Source organism: Bos indicus, chromosome 24 (genome assembly GCF_029378745.1).
Source record: "Bos indicus isolate NIAB-ARS_2022 breed Sahiwal x Tharparkar chromosome 24, NIAB-ARS_B.indTharparkar_mat_pri_1.0, whole genome shotgun sequence".
In the NCBI taxonomy this organism is placed as follows: domain Eukaryota; kingdom Metazoa; phylum Chordata; class Mammalia; order Artiodactyla; family Bovidae; genus Bos; species Bos indicus.
In genome coordinates, this window is record NC_091783.1 from 45,061,107 (window position 1) to 45,086,187 (window position 25,081).

A 25,081-nucleotide genomic window follows, 5' to 3' on the forward strand; every position below is an offset into this window, starting at 1 on the left:
CTATTTTTTTTTAATTTTAATAAAAAAAGAATAGTGGGTACTGAGTCATAGCATCAACTTTCCATCATCTTCATAGCCAAATATAATGCCAGTTGTCACTGAAAAGCCTGGGTTTAAGACAGCCTGCATCCTGTGATCAGTTTCTTCTCTCTTCCCTTCCTGCAGCCAGCTCCTCCCTGAAGAAGCGATTTAAGCGGCGGGAGATCGAAGCGATCCAGTGCGAGGTGCGGAAGATGTGCAACTACACCAAGATTCTGTCCACCAAGAAGAACCTGGACCACGTGAACAAGATCCTGAAGGCCAAGCGGCTGCAGAGACAATCAAAGACGGGCAACAACTTCGTCAAGAAGAGGAGAGGGCGTCCCCGGAAGCAGCCCACGCAGTTCGATGAGGACTCCAGAGACCAAATGCCAGTGCTGGAAAAATGCATCGACCTTCCCAGCAAACGGGGTCAGAAGCCGAGCCTGAGCCCGCTTGTCTTGGAGCCGGCCGCCAGCCAAGACACCATCATGGCCACCATCGAGGCGGTCATCCACATGGCCCGGGAGGCGCCGCCCCTGCCCCCGCCGCCGCCCCCGCCCCTCCCGCCGCCCCCGCCACCCCCGCCGCCCCCGCCGCCCCCTCTGCCCAAGACCCCCAGAGGAGGCGGGAAGAGGAAACACAAACCTCAGCCTCCGGCCCAGCCCCCGCAGCAGGCGCCCCCGCCACAGCCCCTTCCCCCGGAAGAGGAAGTGAAAGCCAAAAGGCAGAGGAAGTCGCGAGGCAGTGAGAGCGATGTCCTTCCCTAGGGTGGGTCTGGGCGTCCGAACCTGGGGCCGGGGGTGGACTTACACGTTGGAAGTGCAGTGAGCCGGGCTGGGCGGAATCCCCGCCGCAGGGACACCATGCCCTGCTCTCCAGAAGCTGGGCAGGGGCAGAATCGGGCCAGAGGACGGGGTTGAGCCTTCAGGAGCTCTTGGCAAAGCAAAGCAAGGGGACGTCTTCAAAAGAATGGGTGTGTGCGTACGTGTGTGTTTGCGCGCGTGCGTGTGTGTTTCACAGCAGTTCCCACCAAGCAGCACTTCAGTGTGGCTAGATCCTTGACAGGCAGCAGGAGACCCATCCTGGAGGAAAAAGATGGTGGTGCTCCCGGAAAGCCGCCAGACCTCCTGCAGCCGAGGCGCACCCTTGATTCCATTGCGGTTGCTGGACAGGAAGATTGAAAGGGAAACGCCCTCAGTTAGGAAACATTCCAAGGGGAGAACAGTGGCACATTTCTCAACTGGCTTTGTTGTAATCCACTTCCATTTTAATTGGTTTTTATTTCTTCTGGTTTTTTGAGCTAGGCTAGGCTTTGGGGCACCAAAATCATCTTCAGGTGACCTGAATCTTTCTGTTAACAATACGGTTTCTCAGATAGACTGATGTCATCGGAGGGTGAAATTCTAGTGATAGGCAACCTCAGACATGCATTCATACTCTTTTGTGTGTTTCCTCTACCACACATACACTGATTTTTAGCATCATCTGTTCCAGCTTTTTCTTTGCACATTGTACTTCCATGTACCTTTTCATTACCTTTCATGCCTGAATAATGTAAACCTTACCTGTGTCGTCATGTTCATCCTTGGCATGCTGTTCCAAGGAACTTGGCTTTGAATCCCAGTCATTGTGAAACGAATACTTAGTATTGATAGAGCCTTTTAAAAATAAGTAATTTAGAGCAACTGAATATATATTGACCCAGGTATCAATCAGGTTATTTTTATACTTAAAACATATCAGCGAAGCATAGACAGATTAAAACGGTTTTAATGCCCCATAGAAAATGGAATAATTGACAAATCACCAAAAATTGAAACCCCGGACCCACCAGAAAGATAAGTGTCTAGCAATGCCTTGTTTTTGTTTTTGTTTTTGTTTTTCAAACAGTTAACTGTCAAAGGTCATTGGAAAAAAAAGGGAGCAAAAAGACAATAGAAGTCCATTATCTCTTTTCATGAAAGCAGATGGGATTAAGTGTTCTTATCTGGGAAAAAAGAAAGGAAATGCTCAAAGGGTGTCACCACTCCAATCCTATCACATCACCTTGGACAAAGTATCCAAGTTGTGGTTGCCTTAATAAACTGAAACATTTTGTACATAATGTAATTATAAGTCTATCAGTCTGCATGGATGCAAACTGTGTGTGACAAATCGTCTTTTAAATGGTCAATTTCAACTGTACATTTTTCATCCAAGTTGTACTCTAGCCATTGGTTTAGCGTGGACAGATACTCCATCTCTTTTATCCATTTCCACAGCCCAAGTAAAACATGTTAAGAAACTCAGAATGAATATAAAGTTATTCCGTTGCCATAGATGTTTTCTAAAAGTCAGATGTGGAAACTTCAAATAAGTATTTTCAATTTCGTTCCTCACACCTCCCCCTTATCTTCCCTAAGACATCAAATACCTGGTATGGTAGATTATAAAAAGAGACACTAAGAGACAGAATTAAATTTTCTGATGAGAATATCTGGTTTACCTGCAAATTACTTCTTTACAGGAAGTTGGGAAGAGCAGAAAATTGTGTTATTACTTCAGAACACAACATTATTTCCTTAGAAAAAGAAGGATTTTTGTTGGGAACATAGAGTAAGGGATGGGTTATCTATCAGAGTAAATGTTTAAATTCCAAGTTAATATGCTTGCAAACATCACTGCTCTGTCATGGCACCGGCAGTTGGTTGAAATTACCCACAGAGCCATCCTATTATATGCTATCACCATGGACTTCACATCGTGTGCTGCCACTAAGTCAGTAGCATTTAATCCCAGCATATGTGAGTTTAAAGGAATGCAGTCTCCTGTTCTTCAAAGCTTATATCTTAGATACTGTTTATGACCTAGGTTGACCTTTGACATTTCACACAGGTTGAACAGCAAAATCAAACCAACCACTTTAAATTTGTCATTCCCAAGCCATATCTGAGTGGTTCCAAAGTCATTCAAGAGGAAGGTTTAAATTATCCCTGCTAACCCCACCATTGCTATGAAAGAGCACCCATTTTCATTCCAATTAAGCCATAAAGAGGTTTCTTTCTTGTTGGATTTTGAAAATAATTGGTTTCATTCTTTCTTTTGCCCTTCTTCCTTCCAGTGTTGTACTGTTTCCCCAACCAAATCTGTGAGCAGACTAAATCTTCCTGCAGAGAGGAATAAGCTGACACTCTCTAAGCTTCTTAAGGAAGGACCTAAAGCTCAATTGGCATTAACCTCTAGTAGGTGAGAAATTTCAAATAACTCTAGGATACATTAGAATTTCCAAACCAACAAAAGATATTCCAGGAGAGGTACAGCAGACTTAAACCTTATACATAAATTCAGTTCGCCAGTGATCGTGTGAGTCAAACGCAGATCTTCTACATTTATGATCCCAAGACTAGATTGGAAAACTGCAGAGGAGCCAAACTGAGATAAGCTAATTCATTGTTTGGAGGTGGATGCAAATTTTGTCACCTACATAGGGCTTCTCTTTCCCATCAAGTTCTTCCCTCAGTATCGCATTACTTTGATTTTTTTCCTTTTGCTTTCTATTAGCCTAACTCATCTTTCTAGTATGACCATTTCCTCATTTTCTAACTACCCGCTTTGCATTAGCCTCTCCTGTCCAGGCTCAATATGGGGCCAGTCTCATTTCACATCTTATTGGTAGCAGAACCAGTATTAGAACCCAACTCTCCTGACATGCACTGGGGAGGTCTCTTGGCCACTCAGCACTGCTTTCTGTGGCTGCATATTTAGAGAAAATGCACGAGACTCCATAACTGCTCCAAAAGTATTTCATAATAAGAGAAATTCCTTGGTTTACTTTTCTGTTTCCTGCAAGACTTGCCTTCAGCAAGGAGGCACTTAATATGGACCCACTTATATGGAGTCTGATTAGGGGTAAGCAAAGGGTGAAATCGGTATAAAAATCACCTTGAGGGTGATGATGGGTCTCTGAGCCATCTTTCTAAGTGGCTGGGGAGCCACTTGCTTTTCAACCGTTCGTCTCAAACGAGAGGAACAGAGTTTAACTTCCTCTAATGTATGGTTCCCACTACAACCCGAGGAAGACAGGTTGAAGGAAAGGAGAGCATGTCAGGGTTGGCTCGTGATTTGACAGGCCTGGGACTCAACAGCCACTGACAGCCCCGAGTAGGTGACTAAGGGCCGACAGGATTAGCATGTTAACTTGGCTGCTGTCCGGAGTGGAAGGCCACATTTGATGGCAGTCGGAGTTCGTGTTCTGGGCATTGCTGGTTCTATAAATATGATAAGCAAGTGGTGACAGAATTATAGTATAAGGTGATGTACTACATGGAGATCATAAAGGATTTGGTTTTAGGACTTAAGTAGAAAATCCACTCCTACAGCTTATTACCCGACAATATTCAGATAATGAGCTTTTGGAGAATATTATTTCCCTACCACTAGGAAGATTTACCTGGGAACTGTCTAAAGTCTATACATATATTTCCAAAGCCTTTAAATGCCAACTGTAGCATGGGGGTCGGGGGGAGGTGGCAGAAGCTGAAATGCCTCAAAAGCCATTTAAGTGTTACATTGCAGGATTTTCAGTCCTTCACATTATGTAAAAGTAGATAAATATAGACATTATTCTCAATTCTACCCTATAATATCACAATGGTCCACATGCCAGAGCTTACAGACAATGTCATCACAGTGCCTAGAAACTCGAACTGTAATATACCGTAGCATTTTCTTGGTGTTTTTTAAAGTTTCCTTCCACAACACCAGGCTCCCTCTGCCTCTTGTTTCTTGGAGAGTTTGCCCTACTGATGAGTCTGCCTCCCTTGTTGGACTCAGTCACTTGGGGAACAGTCTTAGAAGCACATATCAACCAAGGAAGAAACTTCCTGGATAACTCTCGCCCACTTGCCCAGGTATAATAAACACTAAAGGGGGAAAAATTGAAAAGAGCTGCCACTGGTCAACACAGAAGGGCAGTTCCAGCTTAGGTTGGTGTCTTTCTTTTTCTTCCTTTTTTTTAAAAAAAAAATCTATTTCTTAAATAATAATAAATGCACATGATGTGTTAAATATGTATATATATATTTCAAAAGAAAAAAATGGGGCACAAGATTGTCTTACAAGTCGTGCTGGCTAATTTTTAGTTTGTATTCATAAGTGGTTTTTAAAAGCCTTTTTTAAAGTGTAATTTGCATGTTCTACTTTGATTGTATGTAAACATATTTTAGAACAAAAAATGTATTTGTATTTTATTGAATATAGAGGCAAGAAAAATTGTACATTGTTTGAAATGTTCTTTTTGTAACAGTTTTTATTCATAAAGCATTTTTGTACATTTAAAATGAACATGGACTTGCTGTTATTTGAGGCGTAGATACATCTGGCATGCTTTACTGTCATGCTCCTCCATGGTCTTAGATGTTGGGTTTTAAACATTTTTTCTAAAAGAAAGCTCAGTCTTTTTCGCTACCAGATCAGGTTAGCACAGTATAGAGCACTTAACTATTAAAAAAAAAAAAAGTTAATCCTATTCATATGTTATTCATTGTGTGAAATTAAAGACATTCAATTCAGTCTAACATGAGTTGTGAATTCTTTTGTTTTATTTTCCATCTGGTTCACATCACTGAGGAGTTTAATAGCATTTGGGGGTCTTTGCTCACACCAACTGGATATAGAATCATTGAGAAAATTCTCACCAAATTTCTGCCTCTTGTATGATTCTGGGAAGTACATTTTGGGCAAGATTTGAGTCTGATTTACAGGGTTACTGTTCAGAATATATTACACCTGGACATAAAGCCAAGCCTGATTCAAAGAACTAGTCAGAACTCTGTTGAAAGCAACCCAAATGTAGTATAAGATGTTGGAGACCCTCCTATCCTAAAATTTTAGAAGAACATTATGGATTAAGCCTTGTTACTAAATATCCCATGATGTTAAATAGCTAAAGGATGGATCCCTGGCTGGCCTTAAAGTTTTACTGGAGTGATAGGAAAAGCTACTTAATCAACCACAGGCAGTTACTGATCACGTATCCTAAACTCCCAGTCTGAGCAAGACCCGAAAGGCGGTGTCGAGGAATATACAATCCTTGCTCTGAAGGAACTTATAAGGTTGGCATGTGGAAAATAAACTATAGTTCTAGGCAGAATATGGCAAGCAGTAAAAGAGTGATGGGGTCTCAGAAGGAGGGTGGAGCCCTTGAGGTGGCACTTTCTTTTGTTCCTACTCTTCATGTTCTAATTTTTATATTCAGAAGTAGGTTTTAAGAGCCCTTTTAAAAGTATAGTTTGCACATTCTACTTTGAGAACATGTAAACGTTTATACATGTATTTATATTTTTTTCATTTCCTTTCTTTATCTTCTGATGCACCACTTCAAAAAGCCAACAAGGTAAGTAGAAAATGTTATAAGCAGCTCTGCATCCTTAACCATCAACCTGACCCAATGTAACATTTATTACGACTTTTGATATTTGAAGCACACACAATGGAATAACAGGAATCCTGTGAATAGCAGTCTTCAACAGTGGATTATTAGGGCAATCCCCAGGGTGGTTGGAATCCTAATGCTTTAGACAGTCACCTGAGACTCAGAGAATTTAGTCAGCAATTTCTATCAAAGTAGAATTTGCCCTCTTTCCTCTGCCAACTATCTTGCACTGAACCTTCCCAACCCAGGGATTGAACCCAGGTCTCCTACATTGCAGACGGGTTCTTTACCAGCTGAGCCATAAGAGAAGCCCAAGAATACTGGAGTGGGTAGCCTATCCCTTCTCCAGCAGATCTTCCCAACCCAGGAATCAAACCAGGGTCTCCTGCATTGCAGGCAAATTCTTTACCAACTGAGCTATCAGGGAAGCCTGCACTGAACCAGGAAATTTTAGTACCTCATATAGTCCTTTTTCATTAGACTGCTGGTATTTCTGAAATCAGCAAGGCTCCCAGGGGTGTACCTAATCTCTTCCCACCAACTTCTCATGTAGGGACAAAGCTGTTGCCATGATACTGATTGGCTCAACCTTTAGGGTTTTTCGTCAGTCCAGAGAATAGCAACGTGCTGACAGAGATTGTGAAGACAGTCAGCTGTGTTCACACATGTTGCTGGTACGAATTTTTACACCCTGTTCTACCAGCAAGGATGAACCTTAGTTCCAGACCTAGGAATTCTTTTCTAACCTGGAGGAGAAGGAAAGAAGGGCCTTTCAGAAAGCCTGGCTCCAATTCTTCCAAAGGATTTCTCTGTGTTCCAGTCTTTTCTATTTTCCTAATCCCTAGGCATTTGAAATTGAAAAACCAGAAAAAAGGTTTTTTGTTTTTTAATTCCCCGCCTCTGCATTTTGCTGTCAAGTACATACCCTGAGGGGGTGAGGACAAATCAGCCTAGCTACCTGAATTGAAGGGAGGAGATAGCAGAAAAGTAGAAATACTGGTAATTGGTTACTACTTCAGAAAGTTTAACCAGGTATCCCTGTGATAGGGAATAAGGACAATGGAAGTGAAAAGCTAAAGGATTTGCCCAAATCTTAAAAGGCCCTTAATAGGTGAGGTGAGATAATGCGTGTGAAAAGGATCAGGAAGGTGCCAACAGTGGCAAGCATTTCCATTGGTTGTTATTACTGACACTTTCACTTTTATAGGAAAGGCCAAATTCAGTTTTTTAATTGTTATAAAAGCTGTGGCAACACACTTTGTTGAGAGCTTTTGTTTCCAGGATTCATTAAAGGAAAAAAAAAAAAAAAACTGGTTCAGAAGTGTTATTCTCATTCATTTATGCCAAAATTGGGAAGTAAAAAAAGAGAAATATTAAACCTTCAATAGAGAAACCTCGCTTATTCTATCATTACTAAACTTGATATTTTCCCTTAATTCTACCCTTTATAGAGAATATAGCACTGGAATAAGAGTCAAAATATCTGGAAGGTATTTCCACTTGATCACTAAAAACTTCTACACCAAGGAGCAGAACTTCTTTGAGTCGCACTTGCTTACTCTAAAATGAGGAGTTAAGTTCTTAATGATATCTGCAATGGCTTATAAGTTTAAATCTCCAATTCTCTCGTTGTTCTACCTTCCAAACAGGCCCTACCTTTAGTTCCCAACTTTATCTGTTGTGTAGATAGTTGTTCAGTCACTCAGTTATGTCCAACTTTTTGCAAGCCTATGGACTGCAGCACACCAGGCTTCCCTGTTCATCACCATCTCCTGGAGCTTTCTCAAACTCATGTCCAATGAGTTGGTGATTCCACACAACCATCTTGTCCTCTGTTATCCCCTTCTCCTCCTGCCTTCAATCTTCCCCAGCATCAGGATCTTTTCAAACGAGTTCACTCTTCGCATCAGGTGGCCAAAGTACTGGAGCTTCAGCTTCAATATCAACCCTTCCAATCAATGTTCAGGGTTGATTCCCCTCAGGATGGACTGGTTTGATCTCCTTGCAGTCCAAGGGACTCTCAAGAGTCTTCAACACCACAATTCAAAAGCGTCAATTCTTTGGCGCTCAGCCTTCTTTATGGTCCAACTCTCACATCCATACATGACTACTGGAAAAACCATAGCTTTGACTAGATGGACCTTTGTTGGCAAAGTAATGTCTCTGCTATTTAATATGCTGTCTAGGTTGGTCATAGTATTCCTTCCAAGGAGCAAGCATCTTTTAATTTCATGGCTGCAGTCACCATCTGCAGTGATTTTGGAACCCAAGAAAATAAAGTCTCTCATTGATTCCATTGTTTCCCCATCTGTTTCCCATGAAGTGATGGGACCAGATGCCATAATCTTTGTTTTTTGAATGTTGAGTTTTAAGCCAGCTTTTTCAGTCTCCTGTCTCACCTTCATTAAGAGGCTCTTTAGTTCCTCTTCACTTTCTGCCATAAGGGTGGTGTCATCTGCCTATCTGCAGTTATTGATATTTCTCCTGGCAAACTTTATTCCAGCTTGTGCTTCATCCAGTCTGGCATTTCACATCATGTACTCTGCATAGAAGTTAAATAAGCAAGGTGACAATATACAGCCTTGGCGTACTCCTTTCCCAATTTTGAAGCAGTCCATTGTTCCATGTCTGGTTCTAACTGTTGCTTTTTGACCTGCATACAGATTTCTCAGGAGGCTGGTAAGGTGGTCTGGTATTCCCCTCTTTTTAAGAATTTTCCACAGTTTGTTGTGATCCACATAATCAAAGGCTTTAGTATACTCAGTGAAGCAGAAATAGATGTTTTTCTGGAACTCTTGCTTTTTCTATGATCCAAAGGATGTTGGCAATTTGCTCTCTGGTTCTTCTGCCTTTTCTAAATCCAACTTGAACATTCAGAAGTTTTCAGTTCACATACTGTTGAAGCCTGGCTTACAGAATTTTGAGCATTACTTTGCTAGCATGTGAAATGTGTGCAATTCTGCAGTAGTTTGAACACTCTTTGTCATTGCCCATCTTTGGGATTGAAGTGAAAACTAACCTTTTCCAGTCCTGTGGCCACTGCTGTGTTTTCCAAATTTGCTGACATATTGTGTGCAGCACTTTCACAGCATCATCTTTTAGGATTTGAAATAGCTCAGCTGGAATTCCAACACCTCTAGTAGCTTTGTTCATAGTGATGCTTCCTATGGCCTACTTGACTTCACACTACAGGATATCTGGCTGTAGGTGAGTGATCATACCATCATGGTTATCTGGGTCATTAAGATTTTTTTTCTATAGTTCTGTGTATTTTTGCCACCTCTTCTTAATATCTTCTGCTTCTGTTAGGTCCATACCATTTCTATCCTTTATTGTGCCCATCTTTGCATGAAATGTTCCTTTGGTATCTCCAATTTTCTGAAGAGAACTCTAGTCTTTCCCATTCTATTGTTTTCCTCTTTTTCTTTGCATTGTTCACTTACAAAGTCTTTCTTATCTCTCCCTAATAGAGCCAATGACCTTTTGGGGTTGTCTATCCTCAGTATGGTGGCTCAGATGGTAAAGCATCTGACTACAATGTGGGAGACCTGGGTTCAATCCCTGGGTTGGGAAGATCCCCTGGAGAAGGAAATGGCAATCCACTCTAGGACTATTGCCTGGAAAATCCCATGGACAGAGGAGCCTATTAGGCTACAGTCCATGGGGTCGCAAACTGTTGGACACAACTGAGCGACTTCACTCACTCATCCTCAGTATAGTTTATCCTATCCTAATGTGAGAGTTGGACTGTGAAGAAAGCTGAGCACCAAAGAATTGATGCTTTTGAACTGTGGTTTGGAGAAGCCTCTTGAGAGTCCCTTGGACTGCAAGGAGATCCAACCAGTCCATTCTGAAGGAGATAAGTCCTGGGATTTCTTTGGAAGGAATGATGCTAAAGCTGAAACTCCAGTACTTTGGCCACCTCATGCAAAGAGTTGACTCATTGGAAAAGACTCTGATTTGGGAGGGATTGGGGGCAGGAGGAGAAGGGGACGACAGAGGATGAGATGGCTGGATGGCATCACTGACTCAATGGACGTGAGTCTGAGTGAACTCCGGGAGTTGGTGATGGACAGGGAGGCCTGGCGTGCTGCGATTCATGGGGTGGCAAAGAGTCAGACATGACTGAGCGACTGAACTGAACTGAACTGAATGTGACTAAGGAAGTGAAGGTGTGGAGGAAATTAATGAAAACAAATAGAATCCTAAGAACATATAAAGAGGTTTTTTCTTTCTTTTTATTTCCTGCCTTCCTTCTTTTCTTCTTTTCTTTCCTATCAGAACATTAACAAGTACCAGAAATATTAAGATGAACAAGACAAGGTTTCATTGAGCTTTATCCAAGCAAGTCTAGATCATGAACTTCCCCCTCCCACTCTCTGCCTATCCAAATTCTACCCATCTTTTTAAGGTTCAATTCAAACCCCACCTCCTCAAGGAAGTCTCAAGAAGCACCCACAAATATCTCTCAGATCACTAATTTGGTAACTGTTCTTAATAACCTTACATGCAGCAGAGTACAATCCTTAGCCAGGGCTGCCATGTAAAGTTGTACAGGTTGTTCCCTGTATAAAGTGATCTGTCTAAGAAAGAAAGTGGGAGCTGAAATCTAGCCTGCACTTCCTTGTCAAACTGTGTACTCTTGGGGTGGCATCTGCCCCAAATATACATGATGATTTTGTGAGAATAATGCCTAAAGTAATTTTTTTTCAAGATCTACTGTGCAGCAATGAAAGGTGGGGATAATCTCTGCTTCCCTCTTCTCACTCAGATCATAGTCCATTCTGCCCTTGCCCCTGACACCTCCAAGACCAGTCTCCCAAGACTTCTGTTTTAGTCAGTAAGACCATGTATTCCAGAAGATCTCGAATCCCTTCCCAAACTAAAAAGTTGGAAGGAAACAGTGAGACTAGATGTGATGGTTCATGTGTCATGTGACACATGACGATTCATGTGTCATCTTGACAGGTTATGGGTTTCCTGGATTAAATATTATTTCTGGGTAAGTCTGAGAGGATGTGTCTAAATGAGATTAGAATTTGAATGTGTGGACTCAGTAAAGAAAATTTCCCTACCCAATTTGGATGGGCACCATTTAATCCACTGAGGGGCTGAATAGAACAAGAGGAGAAGGGAGAAAACTGTCCCTTGTTTTGCTCTCCTCACTACTGAGTTGGGACGTATCTCATTTTCTCATGCCCTTAAACTGGAATTTACACTATAAGCTATGCTGCTTCTCAGGTCGCAGACTGAGCCTGAATTATACCACTGGCTTTCTTGAGTCTCCAGCTTTAAGAGGAAAGATTATGGGAGTCCTCTGCCTCCACCATCAGTTCCTCATAATAAATGATAGCTAGCTAGATAGCTAGATGATAGATACAGATGAGAGATACATAGATAATAGACAGATATCGATAGATGATAGAGACAGATATGATGGATGATGGATATCGCCTATTGATTCCATTTCTCTGGAGAAGCCTGACAACATACAACAGTTTTGTATGAATGTGTCAACTAGTTTCAGTGTCACAGCCCCATGAATATAATTTAATAAGCAAGTAGACCTCTGATGAGTCTACAATTTTCCAAAGAGTTTAGAATTTTTATTTTGAAATAATTATAGGTTCCATGGAAGGATGCTGAGGAATATATAAGAAAGTCCAGTACCATTCTCCCCCAACTCCCTCTCTTCACCCCATATCAACATCCCATACAACTATAGTATAATATCAAAATCAAGCAATTGACCTTGACACGATTCATAGAACTTATTCAGGTTTTACCATGAACTTAATTGTGGTGAGTGCTCGTGTGCACAGATCTATGCAATTTCATCACCTGTATAGCCCTACATGACCACCACTACGATCAAGATACTCAGTGTGTGTTCCACCACCACAAACATTTCCCTGTTGCTAAGCTCCCTTCATGACCAAGATAATCACCATGATGTGATCACTGACCTAGAGCCAGAAATCCTGGAATGTGAAGTCAAATGGGCCTTAGAAAGCATCACTATGAATAAAGCTAGTGGAGGTGATGGAATTCCAGTTGAGCTATTTCAAATCCTGAAAGATGATGCTGTGAAACTGCTGCACTCAATATGCCAGCAAATTTGGAAAACTCAGCAGTGGCCACAGGACTGGAAAAGGTCAGTTTTCATTCCAATCCCAAAAAAAAGGCAATGCCAAAGAATGCTCAAACTACCGCACAATTGCACTCATCTCACACGCTAGTAAAGTAATGCTCAAAATTCTCCAAGCCAGGCTTCAGCAATACGTGAACCGTGAACTTCCAGATGTTCAAGCTGGTTTTAGAAAAGGCAGAGGAACCAGAGATCAAATTGCCAACATCCACTGGATCATTGAAAAAGCAAGAGAGTTCCAAAAAAACATCTATTTTTGCTTTATTGACTATGCCAAAGCCTTTGACTCTGTGGATCACAATAAACTGTGGAAAATTCTGAAAGAGATGGGAATACCAGACTACCTGACCTGCCTCTTGAGAAACCGATATGCAGGTCAGGAAGCAACAGTTAGAACTGGACATGGAACAACAGACTGGTTCCAAATAGGAAAAGGAGTACGTCAAGGCTGTATATTGTCACCCTGCTTATTTAACTTATATGCAGAGTACATCATGAGAAATGCTGGGCTGGAAGAAGCACAAGCTGGAGACAAGATTGCCAGGAGAAATATCAATAACCTCAGATATGCAGATGACACCACCCTTTTGGCAGAAAGTGAAGAGGAACTCAAAAGCCTCTTGATGAAAGTGAAAGTGGAGTGAAAAAGTTGACTTAAAGCTCAACATTCAGAAAATGAAGATCATGGCATCCAGTCCCATCACTTCATGGGAAATAGATGGGAAAACAGTGGAAACAGTGTCAGACTTTATTTTGGGGGGCTCCAAAATCACTGCAGATGGTGACTGCAGCCATGAAATTAAAAGATGCTTACTCCTTGGAAGGAAAGTTATGACCAAGCTACATAGCATATTCAAAAACAGAGACATTACTTTGCCAACATAGGTCTGTCTAGTCAAGGCTATGGTTTTCCCATTGGTCATGTATGGATGTGAGAGTTGGACTGTGAAGAAAGCTGAGCACCAAAGAATTGATGCTTTTGAACTGTAGTATTGGAGAAGACTCTTGAGAGCCCCTTGGACTGTAAGGAGATCCAACCAGTCCATTCTGAAGGAGATAAGTCCTGGGATTTCTTTGGAAGGAATGATGCTAAAGCTGAAACTCCAGTACTTTGGCCACCTTATGCAAAGAGTTGACTCATTGGAAAAGACTCCGATTTGGGAGGGATTGGGGGCAGGAGAAGGGGACGACAGAGGATGAGATGGCTGGATGGCATCACTGACTCGATGGATGTGAGTCTGAGTGAACTCCGGGAGTTGGTGATGGACAGGGAGGCCTGGTGTGCTGGGATTCATAGGGTCGCAAAGAGTCGGACACGACTAAGTGACTGAACTGAACTGAAGCTCCCTTTCCCTCACCGTTGCTAATCCCTGGCAACCACTAATGTGTGCTCCATCTTTACAGTTTTTTAAAATTTCAAGAATGTTACATAAATGAAATTGTGCAATTTTATATATTATCATTATTACATTAACAATATTACATTTACATATTTTAGTTTGTTGAGCAAGTTACTATAGCTATGGCTATTGGGAGTTCTTTCCATTGGATCCTGTATTCCTTTGACATACCCCCAACATTGTATGTTGTTTTGTTTTGCTTTTCCTTTGGTAGCGTGTTCTTACTTTCTGGCACTATAGGGTGCTCTAGGCTCATTTTATCTATTTACTGCCCCAGTCCAAGCATCAGTCATTTCTGACTGATCCTAGCATCCTAGCATCAGTCATTTCTTTAAGGATCCCTTAAAAGAACAACATTAGAACCCAAGAGCTGGGCCCTAGGCATGCACATTTATACTAGTGTACCCTTACTTCTTGGCCCTTTCAGCTGGCGAAGTATGTGTCATACTAACCAGTGTATACACTGTATATTGCTAGAAATATTTCCATATATAATCATCTGTTAAGCAGGAGTCTGAACTGATATCTCTAATTCATTACCATGGATTATTCTAGCCTCCTTCTCTTACATATCTGTAATGTCCTACTTCAATAGTGAGAATCCTAGCTTTCACTATCTTCTTCCATTTCACTTACCCAATTGCTTAATTCCAGTATATCAGTATCAGAGCAGTTGACGTATGATTGTATATCTTTTTCAAATTGGCTTTTTTCCTTATCATAATTCCTTTGAGGTTTATCCAAGTTGTATGTATCAGTAGTGGACTTCTTCTTGCTGAGTAGGATTTTATGGCATGGAGGTACAAGGGTTTTTCACCTGTTCACGTATTGAAGGATATTTGTGTAATTTACAGTTTGAGGCCACTACAAATAGTTACTATGAATATTCATATACGAGAACCTATGTGGAAATAAATTTTAATTTCTCTGGGGAAATTGCCCAAATCTCCAATTACTGGGTTATATGGTAAATTCATTTTTAGTTTTGAAGGGAACTGTCAAACTGTATTTCAGGATGGTCATACTATTTCACATTTCTACTAACAATGTGTGAATGATCTAGTTTCTTTGCATCCTCACCGTCATTTGATGTTATCGTGACCTTTTCTAGTAGGTTTGTAGTGATAACTCACTGTTTGCATTTCTGTAATGGCTAATAATGTTGAACATCATTTCTTGCATTTATTTATCATTTGTACATCTTCTTATTAGAATATCTGTGCTTGTGTTTTGTCCGTTTTTATTTTTTAATTTTTTAAAATTTATTTATTTCAATTGGAGGCTAGTTACAGTATTATAGTGGTTTTTGCCAAACATCGACATAAATCAGCCATGGGCACACATGTGTTCCCCATCCAGAACCCCCCTCTCAAGTCCCTCCCCATCCCTCCCCCATGGTCATCCCAGTGCACCAGCCCTGAGCACCCTGTCTCATACATCAAACCTGGACCAGCGATCCGTTTCACATATGATAATATGCACATTTCAATGCTACCCTTTCATTTTTTTAACACTGAGTCTTGAGACTTTTTCTTATATATTCTAGATATAAGATTTTTATTGGAGATGTGATTGCAAATTACTTTCCTAGTCTGTAATTTGTCTTTTCATTTGCTAAAGTCTTAAAACACTCTGAAACATGACTGTTTTTCCTATCTCAGCATGAGGAAACAGGCTCAACAAGGTAAGGAGAGTTTAAAAATACACGACTATTAAGAGCATAGCTGGAATTAGAACTCACTACATACATGCTAGCTCAGTACTTTTTTTTTTAATGACATCTTGGTTATGTCATGCTTGGTAATTTTCTTGATGCCAAAGAGTCTTTCAGTTAAAATAGTATGTTATTTTGGAAGGAACCTTAGACAGCTTATAGCTCAAGTCCCCCTGTTCACAATTGATGAAACTAAGAGCAGGGAGATTAAATGAATCATTGATACTCATGGCTTAATAATTAATGGTGGAATCCAGCCTAGAGCACCAGGCTTGACTCTCAGTCTGGTTGTTTCCCTGTTCTGCCACACTCTCCCTCATTAGCCCTTAAACCTCCCCATGTACAGCATGCTCCTGTCCCAGGAGCTTAGGGGAGAGGAAGGATAATGACTTGGGAGCCCAGAAAAGAGATCTTTACCTTGGAGGGATGAGGGAAAATAAAGAAGGGCAGCAGAAAACAAATGAACATCAAAGGAAGTGATGTGGTCACATGAATACCGAAGAGAGCTTTGAAAGTCTCACTGATGGGAATGTGTGGAAGCTGCTGACACCTTGGGAATGCTGTCACTGCACCTCAAAATAGATATATTATTTATTCCCTTGCAATATATGTGACAAACCTAATAGAGGCTATTTGTGACTAAAAGTTTGCTGTTATCCTGACTCAAAACAAAAAATATTTCTCTTAACTAAGTGAATCTTCCTCAGTGCAGCAAGATGTCTATTCCATTGCTCCCTCCATCACCCATCTCCACCCTCCCACACATACCCAAGCACAGACTTGTCTAGATTCCAGCTAAGGTAGGAGGTGATGGACACACAGAGCTAGGGAGAGAGGCTCTGCTTTTCTTTCTCCCAGAGCCAAAGATGTTGACTTAGGAGGGTGTAGGTTTTATACTCTGTTTTCATGGTGATCAAGAAAATATGTATGTTTAGAAAAAAATGTGAGGTCCCTTAAGTGTCTCTGGGGACATTTCATTTCATTTTTAAAAACTTACATTGTAAAAATAAAACACTGATATAGAAAACACATAAAATATGGCTTCACATATTACTGTAAGGTCAATCCTCAAAAAGCACAACCCAGTTAAAAAAATAGAACCCATTAAACTACCCCTCTGGTGTTCTTCCTTCCAACATAGCCAAGTCTTAGTTGCCGAGTCGTGTCTGACTCTTTGCAACCCCATGGACTGTAGCCTACCAGGCTCCTCTCTCCATGGAATTCTCCAGGTAAGAATACTGGAGTGGGTAGCCATTCCCTTCTCCAGGGGATCTTTCCCAATCCAGGGATTGAACCTTGGTCTCCTGCATTGCAAGCAGATTCTGTACCATCCGAGCCACCAGGGAAACCCAGAACCAAGCCCTCCTCCAAACGTCTCCTGAGTTTTATGGCAATTACTTCCATACAGCTCTTTATGGTTTTATCACCCAAGTATATATCCCTAGACATGCAGAGTTAGAAATCCTTGATAAGCTTTTAGGACCCTTTGAGTCCACATGCCTCCCCTTCATCCCTTTCTTTTCTTTACACGCACCTATTGGAGAACCTGGGCTATTTGACTTGCAGAGCTGCTCCCAGTGTGGCTGCTGCTGGATGCACCCTCATGGTGCATCTGTTCCTCTGGCTTCAGGCTTCACTGGAAATTGGCAGCTAAATACAGTGCTGGATCCAAAGACAGCAGGACTCAGATTGGATCCCTTTGGAAAGACTGTAGGTAGCTTGTAGCCATTCATCCAAGGGCACATAATATATGATTGTCTGTCTGTTAGCAGCTCTTGATGCTTAGGTAGAAATCTATTCATGTATTAAGGACTGAAAAGAGGTGATGTTTTCATCTAGTCCATTACCTTCACTGACTAGGTGACATACTTTCATACATGCTTTCCCTTGTCTTCTCTTTGGATACCTCATGGTACAGTTGATATACGAAAAACAGAATAAATATTTGATGCTATCTTTTATTTTCAGGATCGTGAATATTTCCTATCACCCTGAAAGTGTGACCAAGTGGGTTTTTAAAAATACTATTTCAAACTCAAGGACAAATATATTTGAAAGGTTTTAGCCCACTGCAATTATTATCATTATTGAAGCTCAAATTGACCCATCTGTGTCCAGCTGGAGTCTCTTCAAGTTGGCTCCTAAAATGTTTTTATACAACTTCAACTGTTTTATATAATATAGTAGGTTTGGTAACTTCTTGGCTATCTGGTGTCACAAGATGTTCTAAGCTCATCTCATAATTTTTCTTTTTTTGTTTCAGATGAAATGAAATGAGCCATTTCTCTAAGAATTCTTGATTTTTCTTTATTTTTTAAAGTGGGCGATGGTATTCCAAGACCACAATCTGGGCACTGGGATAGATAGATTAGATAGATAGAATCTGAAATAAATTTGAATTGCAAGCATAAGTATGAACTTGGCATGTGTGTGGGGGGGTGTTTGTGTATGTGTGTTTCAAACTGATACTTCTAAGTCAAATTTATTTCAACTTTCTGTATTTGGATTGTAAAAGTTTTTTGTTTTGTTTTAGCTGAAACTTATATTTGTATCTCCTTAATTTCATCTCAAGAAACATAAGGGTAAAAAACATAGAAAAACTATAATTAATCTTTTCTTTTAGCTCCACATATATATACCACAGTATCACTGAAACATCCTTAATAGATACCATCAATATGATTTCTGAAACGATGAGGAAAAAAACACCATGTGCTGTCCTCCTTCTCTCATTTTTACACCGTAACTATATGCTTACCTTGTCAGAACCTAAAGAGCAATGTACTTGTTCCCTCTTAGCACACACCCAATCTTAGTTCTACAAATGACTGTTTAGTGCTCACCACCAGACATGTCAGTGTCTCTCTAGTTATTTTGATGTCTAGCTCACCATCAATTAAATTCCTAAGAAAAGCCTCATAGGAATACAATTTCCTGAGCTCTCCATGTAAAGAAGAGTTCACCTTTATATTTAAAAGTTCTTTTGCTGGACAAAAAAATCCTTGGCTCACACTTTCTTTCTCTGAGTAATTAAGTTCCTTCATTCTCATCTGGCATGGAATACTGCTTTTGAAAAACACAATTACGGTCTATGTTTTTTTTCTTATGTCACTTTTTCTTTTTGTCTAGATACTTGGTTTTTTTTTTTTTTTTCTTTAAAATTCAATCATTTTACTAGAATAGATTTTAGTGTTGGTCAGTAGTATCTTTAAACATATGATTTAAATTTTTTTAAGGAAAGATTTTTTTGCAACGTATTTTTTTGCAACGTATTTTTTAGATCTTATTCTGTTTCCTTGCTTTGGTTTTCTTCTTTAGGGACTTGGAAGGAAAGTTATGACCAACCTAGATAGCATATTCAAAAGCAGAGACATTACTTTGCCAACGAAGGTCCGTCTAGTCAAGACTATGGTTTGTCCAGTAGTCATGTATGGATGTGAGAGTTGGACTGTGAAGAAAGCTGAGCACCAAAGAATTGATGCTTTTGAACTGTGGTGTTGGAGAAGACTCTTGAGAGTCCTTTGGACTGCAAGGAGATCCAACCAGTCCATTCTGAAGGAGATCAGCCCTGGGATTTCTTTGGAGGGAATGATACTAAAGCTGAAACTCCAGTACTTTGGCCACCTCGTGTGAAGAGTTGACTCATTGGAAAAGACTCTGATGCTGGGAGGGGTTGGGGGCAGGAGGAGAAGGGGACGACAGAGGATGAGATGGCTGGATGGCGTTGCCGACTCAATGGACGTGTTTGAGTGAACTCCGGGAGTTGGTGATGGACAGGGAGGTCTGGCGTGCTGTGATTCATGGGGTTGCAAAGAGTCAGACACGACTGAGCGACTGAACTGAACTGATAATGTTCAAGGATCTTCTTTTGTAGTTTCAATTTTAGTCACTATGTCATGAATTCTTTTTAATCTGTTTACTTTATCTCTTTGATTTTAAAATTTTTCTTTCATTTAATCTTCTATTTCACTTCAAGTATTTTCTGTTGTGTTTATTCACTCTTGTATTCCTTCTGGTTTCATCTTCATTTTTTATATTGTATTTTCATTTCTTTTAATTTTTTTCTGACTTCTCTCACTTCATTATTGAGGTTTTCTTACTCTAATTTATGTTCTTTTTTCATGTCTTTCAGCATTTTTTCATATCTTTTAGTTCATTTTTAAACAGTAAGTTAGTATTTTTATTTGTTTTGTGGATATGTTTTACTCATATATTTTTATTCTGCCTCTTATTTCTCTTTTTCTTTTAATAACTTTCATGAGAGATGTTTGAAAGTTGATCATTTTCTGTCTCTAATCTTTATCTGAAATTAATTTTCCTGAAGTTTTGAAGAGACTAGACTGTGGATAGTCCTAATTTTGCAGCCTTCCATTTCCCTGCAGTGTTAAAATGTTGACTTGTTTTCTAAGATTTCCTGACACTGTTTCCCTTCCCATTTTTATCTGAATCTTCTCTTTCCAACCTAATATCACTGTTCTCTCTAGTGTCATTTTAAGTGACACAGGAATTTGACCACCAAGTATGTTCTCACTGGGGGTGACAGAAGATGAGATGGTTGGATGGCATCAGTGACTCAGTGCACATGGGTTTGGGTGGACTCCGGGAGTTGGTGATGGACAGAGAGGCCTGGCGTGCTGCGGTTCATGGGGTCGCAAAGAGTCGGACACGACTGAGCAACCGAACTGAACTGAACTCATGTTCTCATTGGCCATGTAATCTTTATTGGGTAGATTTTCCTGGCCTGGGAAATCCCATGGACTGAGAAGCCTGGCAGACTACAGACTTCTGTGAGTACAGGTTCACACAAGAGTCATATATGACTTAGCAACTAAACCACAACAATAAAAGCCATCTCAGCACAAAGTTAAGGTTTTCCCCAACTTTAGTTGTGGATATGACAAGCAAAATGAAAGAAAATGAATGGACCAGAGCACTACAAGTGTTCAAGGAGTTGAAAAGAGAAAAATATGCATGTGGGTGTAGAAAGGTGAGCATGGCCTTAAAGGATAGACACAAAAAAGAGAATGAAAAAGAGACATCTTCTGCAGTTTTCATAAAAGGGGAAAAGAAAATGCAAGCAAACATGCTGTAAGAGTTATTCACATGGTCTGGTTATGAGACAGAGAGGAAATCAGCCCAGCCAATGGGTAGATGTCACAGAAGAAGAAAAAATTAGTGGGGAGTAGAAGTGAATAAAATGGAGAGCATCATAATGCAAATCAACAATAACAAAAATGTGTCTGAATTGTTACACACTTAAGATACATTTAAAAAACAATAAACCAGGGTTCAAAATTCCAGAAAGATAGGCTTACAATTTATGGTCCAAGTCTTATATTTTGATTATGTGCTCCCTTTAATTCTTAGTACTGTGCAGATAGAATAGTCTCAAATTTGCTGATTCAACAAAATAATAAATTGCTGTGGGCCTACTCCACAAAAAGTTTGCAGCAGCCAATATAAATATGGTGGCTGTAAAGCAGGTGTTAGCCTTCAAGGAAAGTATATCCTATGATGGGGAACACAGTTTATATAAAAAAATTTACAAATCAGTGTGGCTATGAGTGATCATCAGCATTGCTCAACCAAAAAAAAAAAAGTATACTCTTTTTTAATATGTTTAAGTGATGTTGTTTTTAAGAACCACTTACATATGTGAAGCAAGCAAAGAACAAATGAGTTTAAACTCAAATAGAAGTGTCAGTACTTAATAAATATTCTTGTCCTCCATCTTCCTCTTCATTCCTCCTTTTCAACCATGGAAGTGATAATGCTTCTACAAGACTGGAGTTGACAAATCATGGCTCATCAACAAAATTCAGTCTGCTGCTTCTCTTTTCACATAGCCCACAAGATAAGGATGGCTGCTACATTTTCAAGTGGCTTGGGGGGAAAAAAATCAAAAGAAAAATAATATTTCATGTCTTGTGAAACTTACATGAAATTAAAATTTCAGTGTCCATCTATAAAGTTTTATTTGAATGCAGCCCCAGTCATTCATTTACATATTGCCTGTTGCTGCATTCCTGTCACCACAGAGATGAGATGTCACAACAGAGGCACTATAGACCTCAAAGCCTGCAGTGCTTACTGTCTGGCCCTTCACAGAAAAAGTATGGAGGCCTTGGGAATAGACTGACTTAATCATTGGTCTCCAGGAGTTAAAAACACAAGCTGTGTGCAATTAATTCAGTTCGCTGAGATCTCTGCCTGGCAGCATTTTAGTCAGACCCTGTGAGGGAACAAATATTCCCACTTCAATTTTTATAATTTCCCATCCCAATCATTTCATGAAAAGATGGGTAGAATAAAGGACAAAAATGGCAAGGACCTCACAGAAACAGAAGAGATTAAGAAGAAATGGCAAGAATATGCAGAAGAACTATATGAAAAAGGTCTTAATGACCCAGATAACCATGCTGGTGTGATCACTCACCTAAAGCCAGACATCCTGGAGTGTGAAGTCAAGTGGGCCTCAGGAAGCAATACTACAAACAAAGTTAGTAGAGGTGATGGAATTCCAGCTGAGCTATTTCAAATCCTAAAAGATGATGCTGTGAAAGTGCTGCACTCAATACACCAACAAATTTTGAAAACTTAACAGTGGCTACAGGACTGGAAAAGGTCAATTTTCATTCCAATCCAAATAAAGGCAATGCCAAACAATGTTCAAATTACCATTCAATTGTGCTCATTTCACATGCCAGCAAGATTATACTCAAAACCCTTCAAGTTAGGCTTCAGAAGTATGTGAACCAAGAACTTCTAGATGTACAAGCTGGATTTAGAAAAGGCAGAGAAACTAGAGATAAAATTCCAAATATTTGTTGGATTATAGAAAAAGCAAGAGAATTCCATAAAAACATCTACTTCTGCTTCATTGATTATGCTAAAGTCTTTGTGTGCATCACAAAAATTGTGTAATATTCTTAAAGAGATGGGAATAACAGACCACCTTACCTGTCTTGAGATACCTGTACGCAGGTCAAGAAACAACAGTTAGAACCTTGTATGGAACAATGGACTAGCTCAAAATTGAGAAAGGAGTTCATCAAGGATGTATGTCATCACCCTGCTTCTTTAACTTCTATTCAGAGTACATCCTGTGAAATGCTGGGTTGGATGAATCACAAGCTGGAATCAAGTTTTCTGGGAGAAATATCAACAATCTCAGATATGCAGATATGCAGATGATACCACTCTGCAGAAAGTGAAGAGGAACTGAAGAGTCTCTTGATGAGGGTGAAAGAGGAGAGTGAAAAAGCTGGCTTGAAACTCACATTAAAAATCTAAGATCATGGCATCTCGTCCCATCACTTCATAGCAGATAGAAGGGGAAAAAGTGGAAACTGGCAGATTTTATTTTCTTGGTCTCCAAAGTCACTGCAGACAGCGACTGCAGCCACAAAATTAAAAGATACTTGCTCCACTGGAGAAGGAAATGGCAACCCACTCCAGTGTTCTTGCCTGGAGAATCCCAGGGATGGGGGAGCCTGGTGGGCTGCCATCTATGGGGTCACACAGAGTCAGACACAACTGAAGCGACTTAGCAGCAGCAGCAGCAGCAGCTCCTTGGAGAAAAAGATATGAAAAAACCTAGACAGTGTATTAAAAAGCAGAGACATACTTTGCCAACAAAGGTTAGTATAGTCAAAGCTATGGTTTTTCCAGTAGTCATGTATGGATGTCAGAGGTGCACTATAAAGAAGGTTGAGTGCCAAAGAATTGATGGTTTCAAATTGTGGTGTTGAAGAAGACTCTTGAGAGTCCCTTGGACTGCAAGGAGTTCAAACCAGTCAATCTTAAAGGAAATCAACCCTGAATATTCATTGGAAAGATTTATGCTAAAGCTCTAATACCTTGGTCACTTGATGTGAAGAGCCAACTCATTTGAAAAGACCCTAATGCTGGGAAAGATTGAAGGCAGGAGGAGAAGAGGGTGACACAAGATGGTTGAGATGGTTGGATGGCATAACCAACTCAATGCACATGAGTTTGAGCAAACTCTGGGAGATGGTGAAGGACAGGGAAGCCTGGCATGCTACAGTCCATGGGCTTGCAAAGAGTCAGATATGACTGAGCTACTGAACACACAATCCAATCACTTTCATCCAACCTCAGTGTCCCTTAGTCATGGAGGCTTCCAATTCCTCACTTATGCTTTATTTATGAAATTGAGCAGGGCCCTATGAGCCTCCCAGGCATGGAGACTATTCTGTCTGCCATTTCTTGTGGGTGAATTCCAGCCTCCATGACTTTCCTTGAGTTTCAAGGGATGGATTCCAACAATTGGTAATCAAAGGAGGAGCAGCCAAGAAACCACAAGATTAAAGGAATCACAGAAGCTCATCAAGATTAGGAGACCACCTGAGATTAAGGGTCTACATGCCCTGTTCACACCCTATTCTTGTCAGAGATCCCACCTTAGAGCCACTGTTATAAAACCCTTCATCAAATCTTCTGGTAGAGACACACAGCTTTTCAAGGCAGAAGCCCAGTGTGTTTCCCTTGCCTGGAAAAACAATAAAGCTATAATTTTCTGCTTCACCTCAAACTCTGTCTCTGGGATTTGATTCAGCACCAGTGTACAGACAGCCTGTGCTTTTGGTAACACTTACTTGGATCATTGTTACCAAGCCCTTAATGTTTCATTCATGTCCAGACAGTTAAATCTCTCCTGGGCTCCAGAATCTCATCCTGTTTTCTAAAAGAGGAAAGCATTTAGGCACTGAGGGCAGATAATCCAGTCCTGATTAATAATGAACCATCTCTCATTTTATCAGCAGTAGTGAATGTCTGCTCAAGCCTGAAGTGAGCACCTCCAGGTATAAAGCCTCTGCTGAGCATTTTGTTCTATGCCTCCCATTCAGAGCCAGCCACAGCCCCTCAGTAGATGAGCAGGATGTTTGTTGATTAACTGACTGATTGAGCAGCTAAGCCAGTGAGGCCGCAGCCCGAATATAAGGGCTACTGCTAAGTCATTTCAGTCGTATCCAACTCTGTGTGACCCCATAGACAGCAGACCACCAGACTCTGCTGTCCCTGGGATTCTCCAGGCAAGAACACTGGAGTGGGTTGCCATTTCCTTCTCCAATGCATGAAAGTGAAAAAGTGAAAGTGAAGTCGCTCAGTCGTGTCCGACTCTTCGAGACCCCATGGACTCCAGCCTACCAGGCTCCTCTGTCCATGGGATTTTCCAGGCAGGAGTACTGGAGGGGGTGCCATTGCCTTCTCCGGAATATAAGGGAGGAGCGATCAAAAAGTCCCTTATGTGAAACCCGGGGCAGTGTTCGTTTTGTGCCCTTTCTACTTCAAGTTCCTTCCGGGTTCACTGGATTTGAAAAGTGTTAGAGAAGGAGAGAAGACGGTGCAAATGAACAAAGCAA

At 40.7% G+C, this 25,081-nt stretch overlaps 1 protein-coding gene across 6 annotated transcripts in view; it reads left to right on the forward strand.

The window, feature by feature from the left end:
- Nucleotides 1-5,576, forward strand: part of SETBP1 (SET binding protein 1) — a 409,906-nt gene extending 404,330 nt beyond the window's left edge. For all 6 annotated transcript variants that reach the window (XM_070778561.1, XM_070778557.1, XM_070778560.1 and 3 more), the window contains one exon: nucleotides 166-5,576. In XM_070778561.1, the coding sequence (XP_070634662.1) occupies nucleotides 166-788 (623 nt within the window). In that variant the 3' untranslated portion in view covers nucleotides 789-5,576. The remainder of the gene's footprint in view (nucleotides 1-165) is intronic.
- Nucleotides 5,577-25,081: the final 19,505 nt, after the last annotated feature.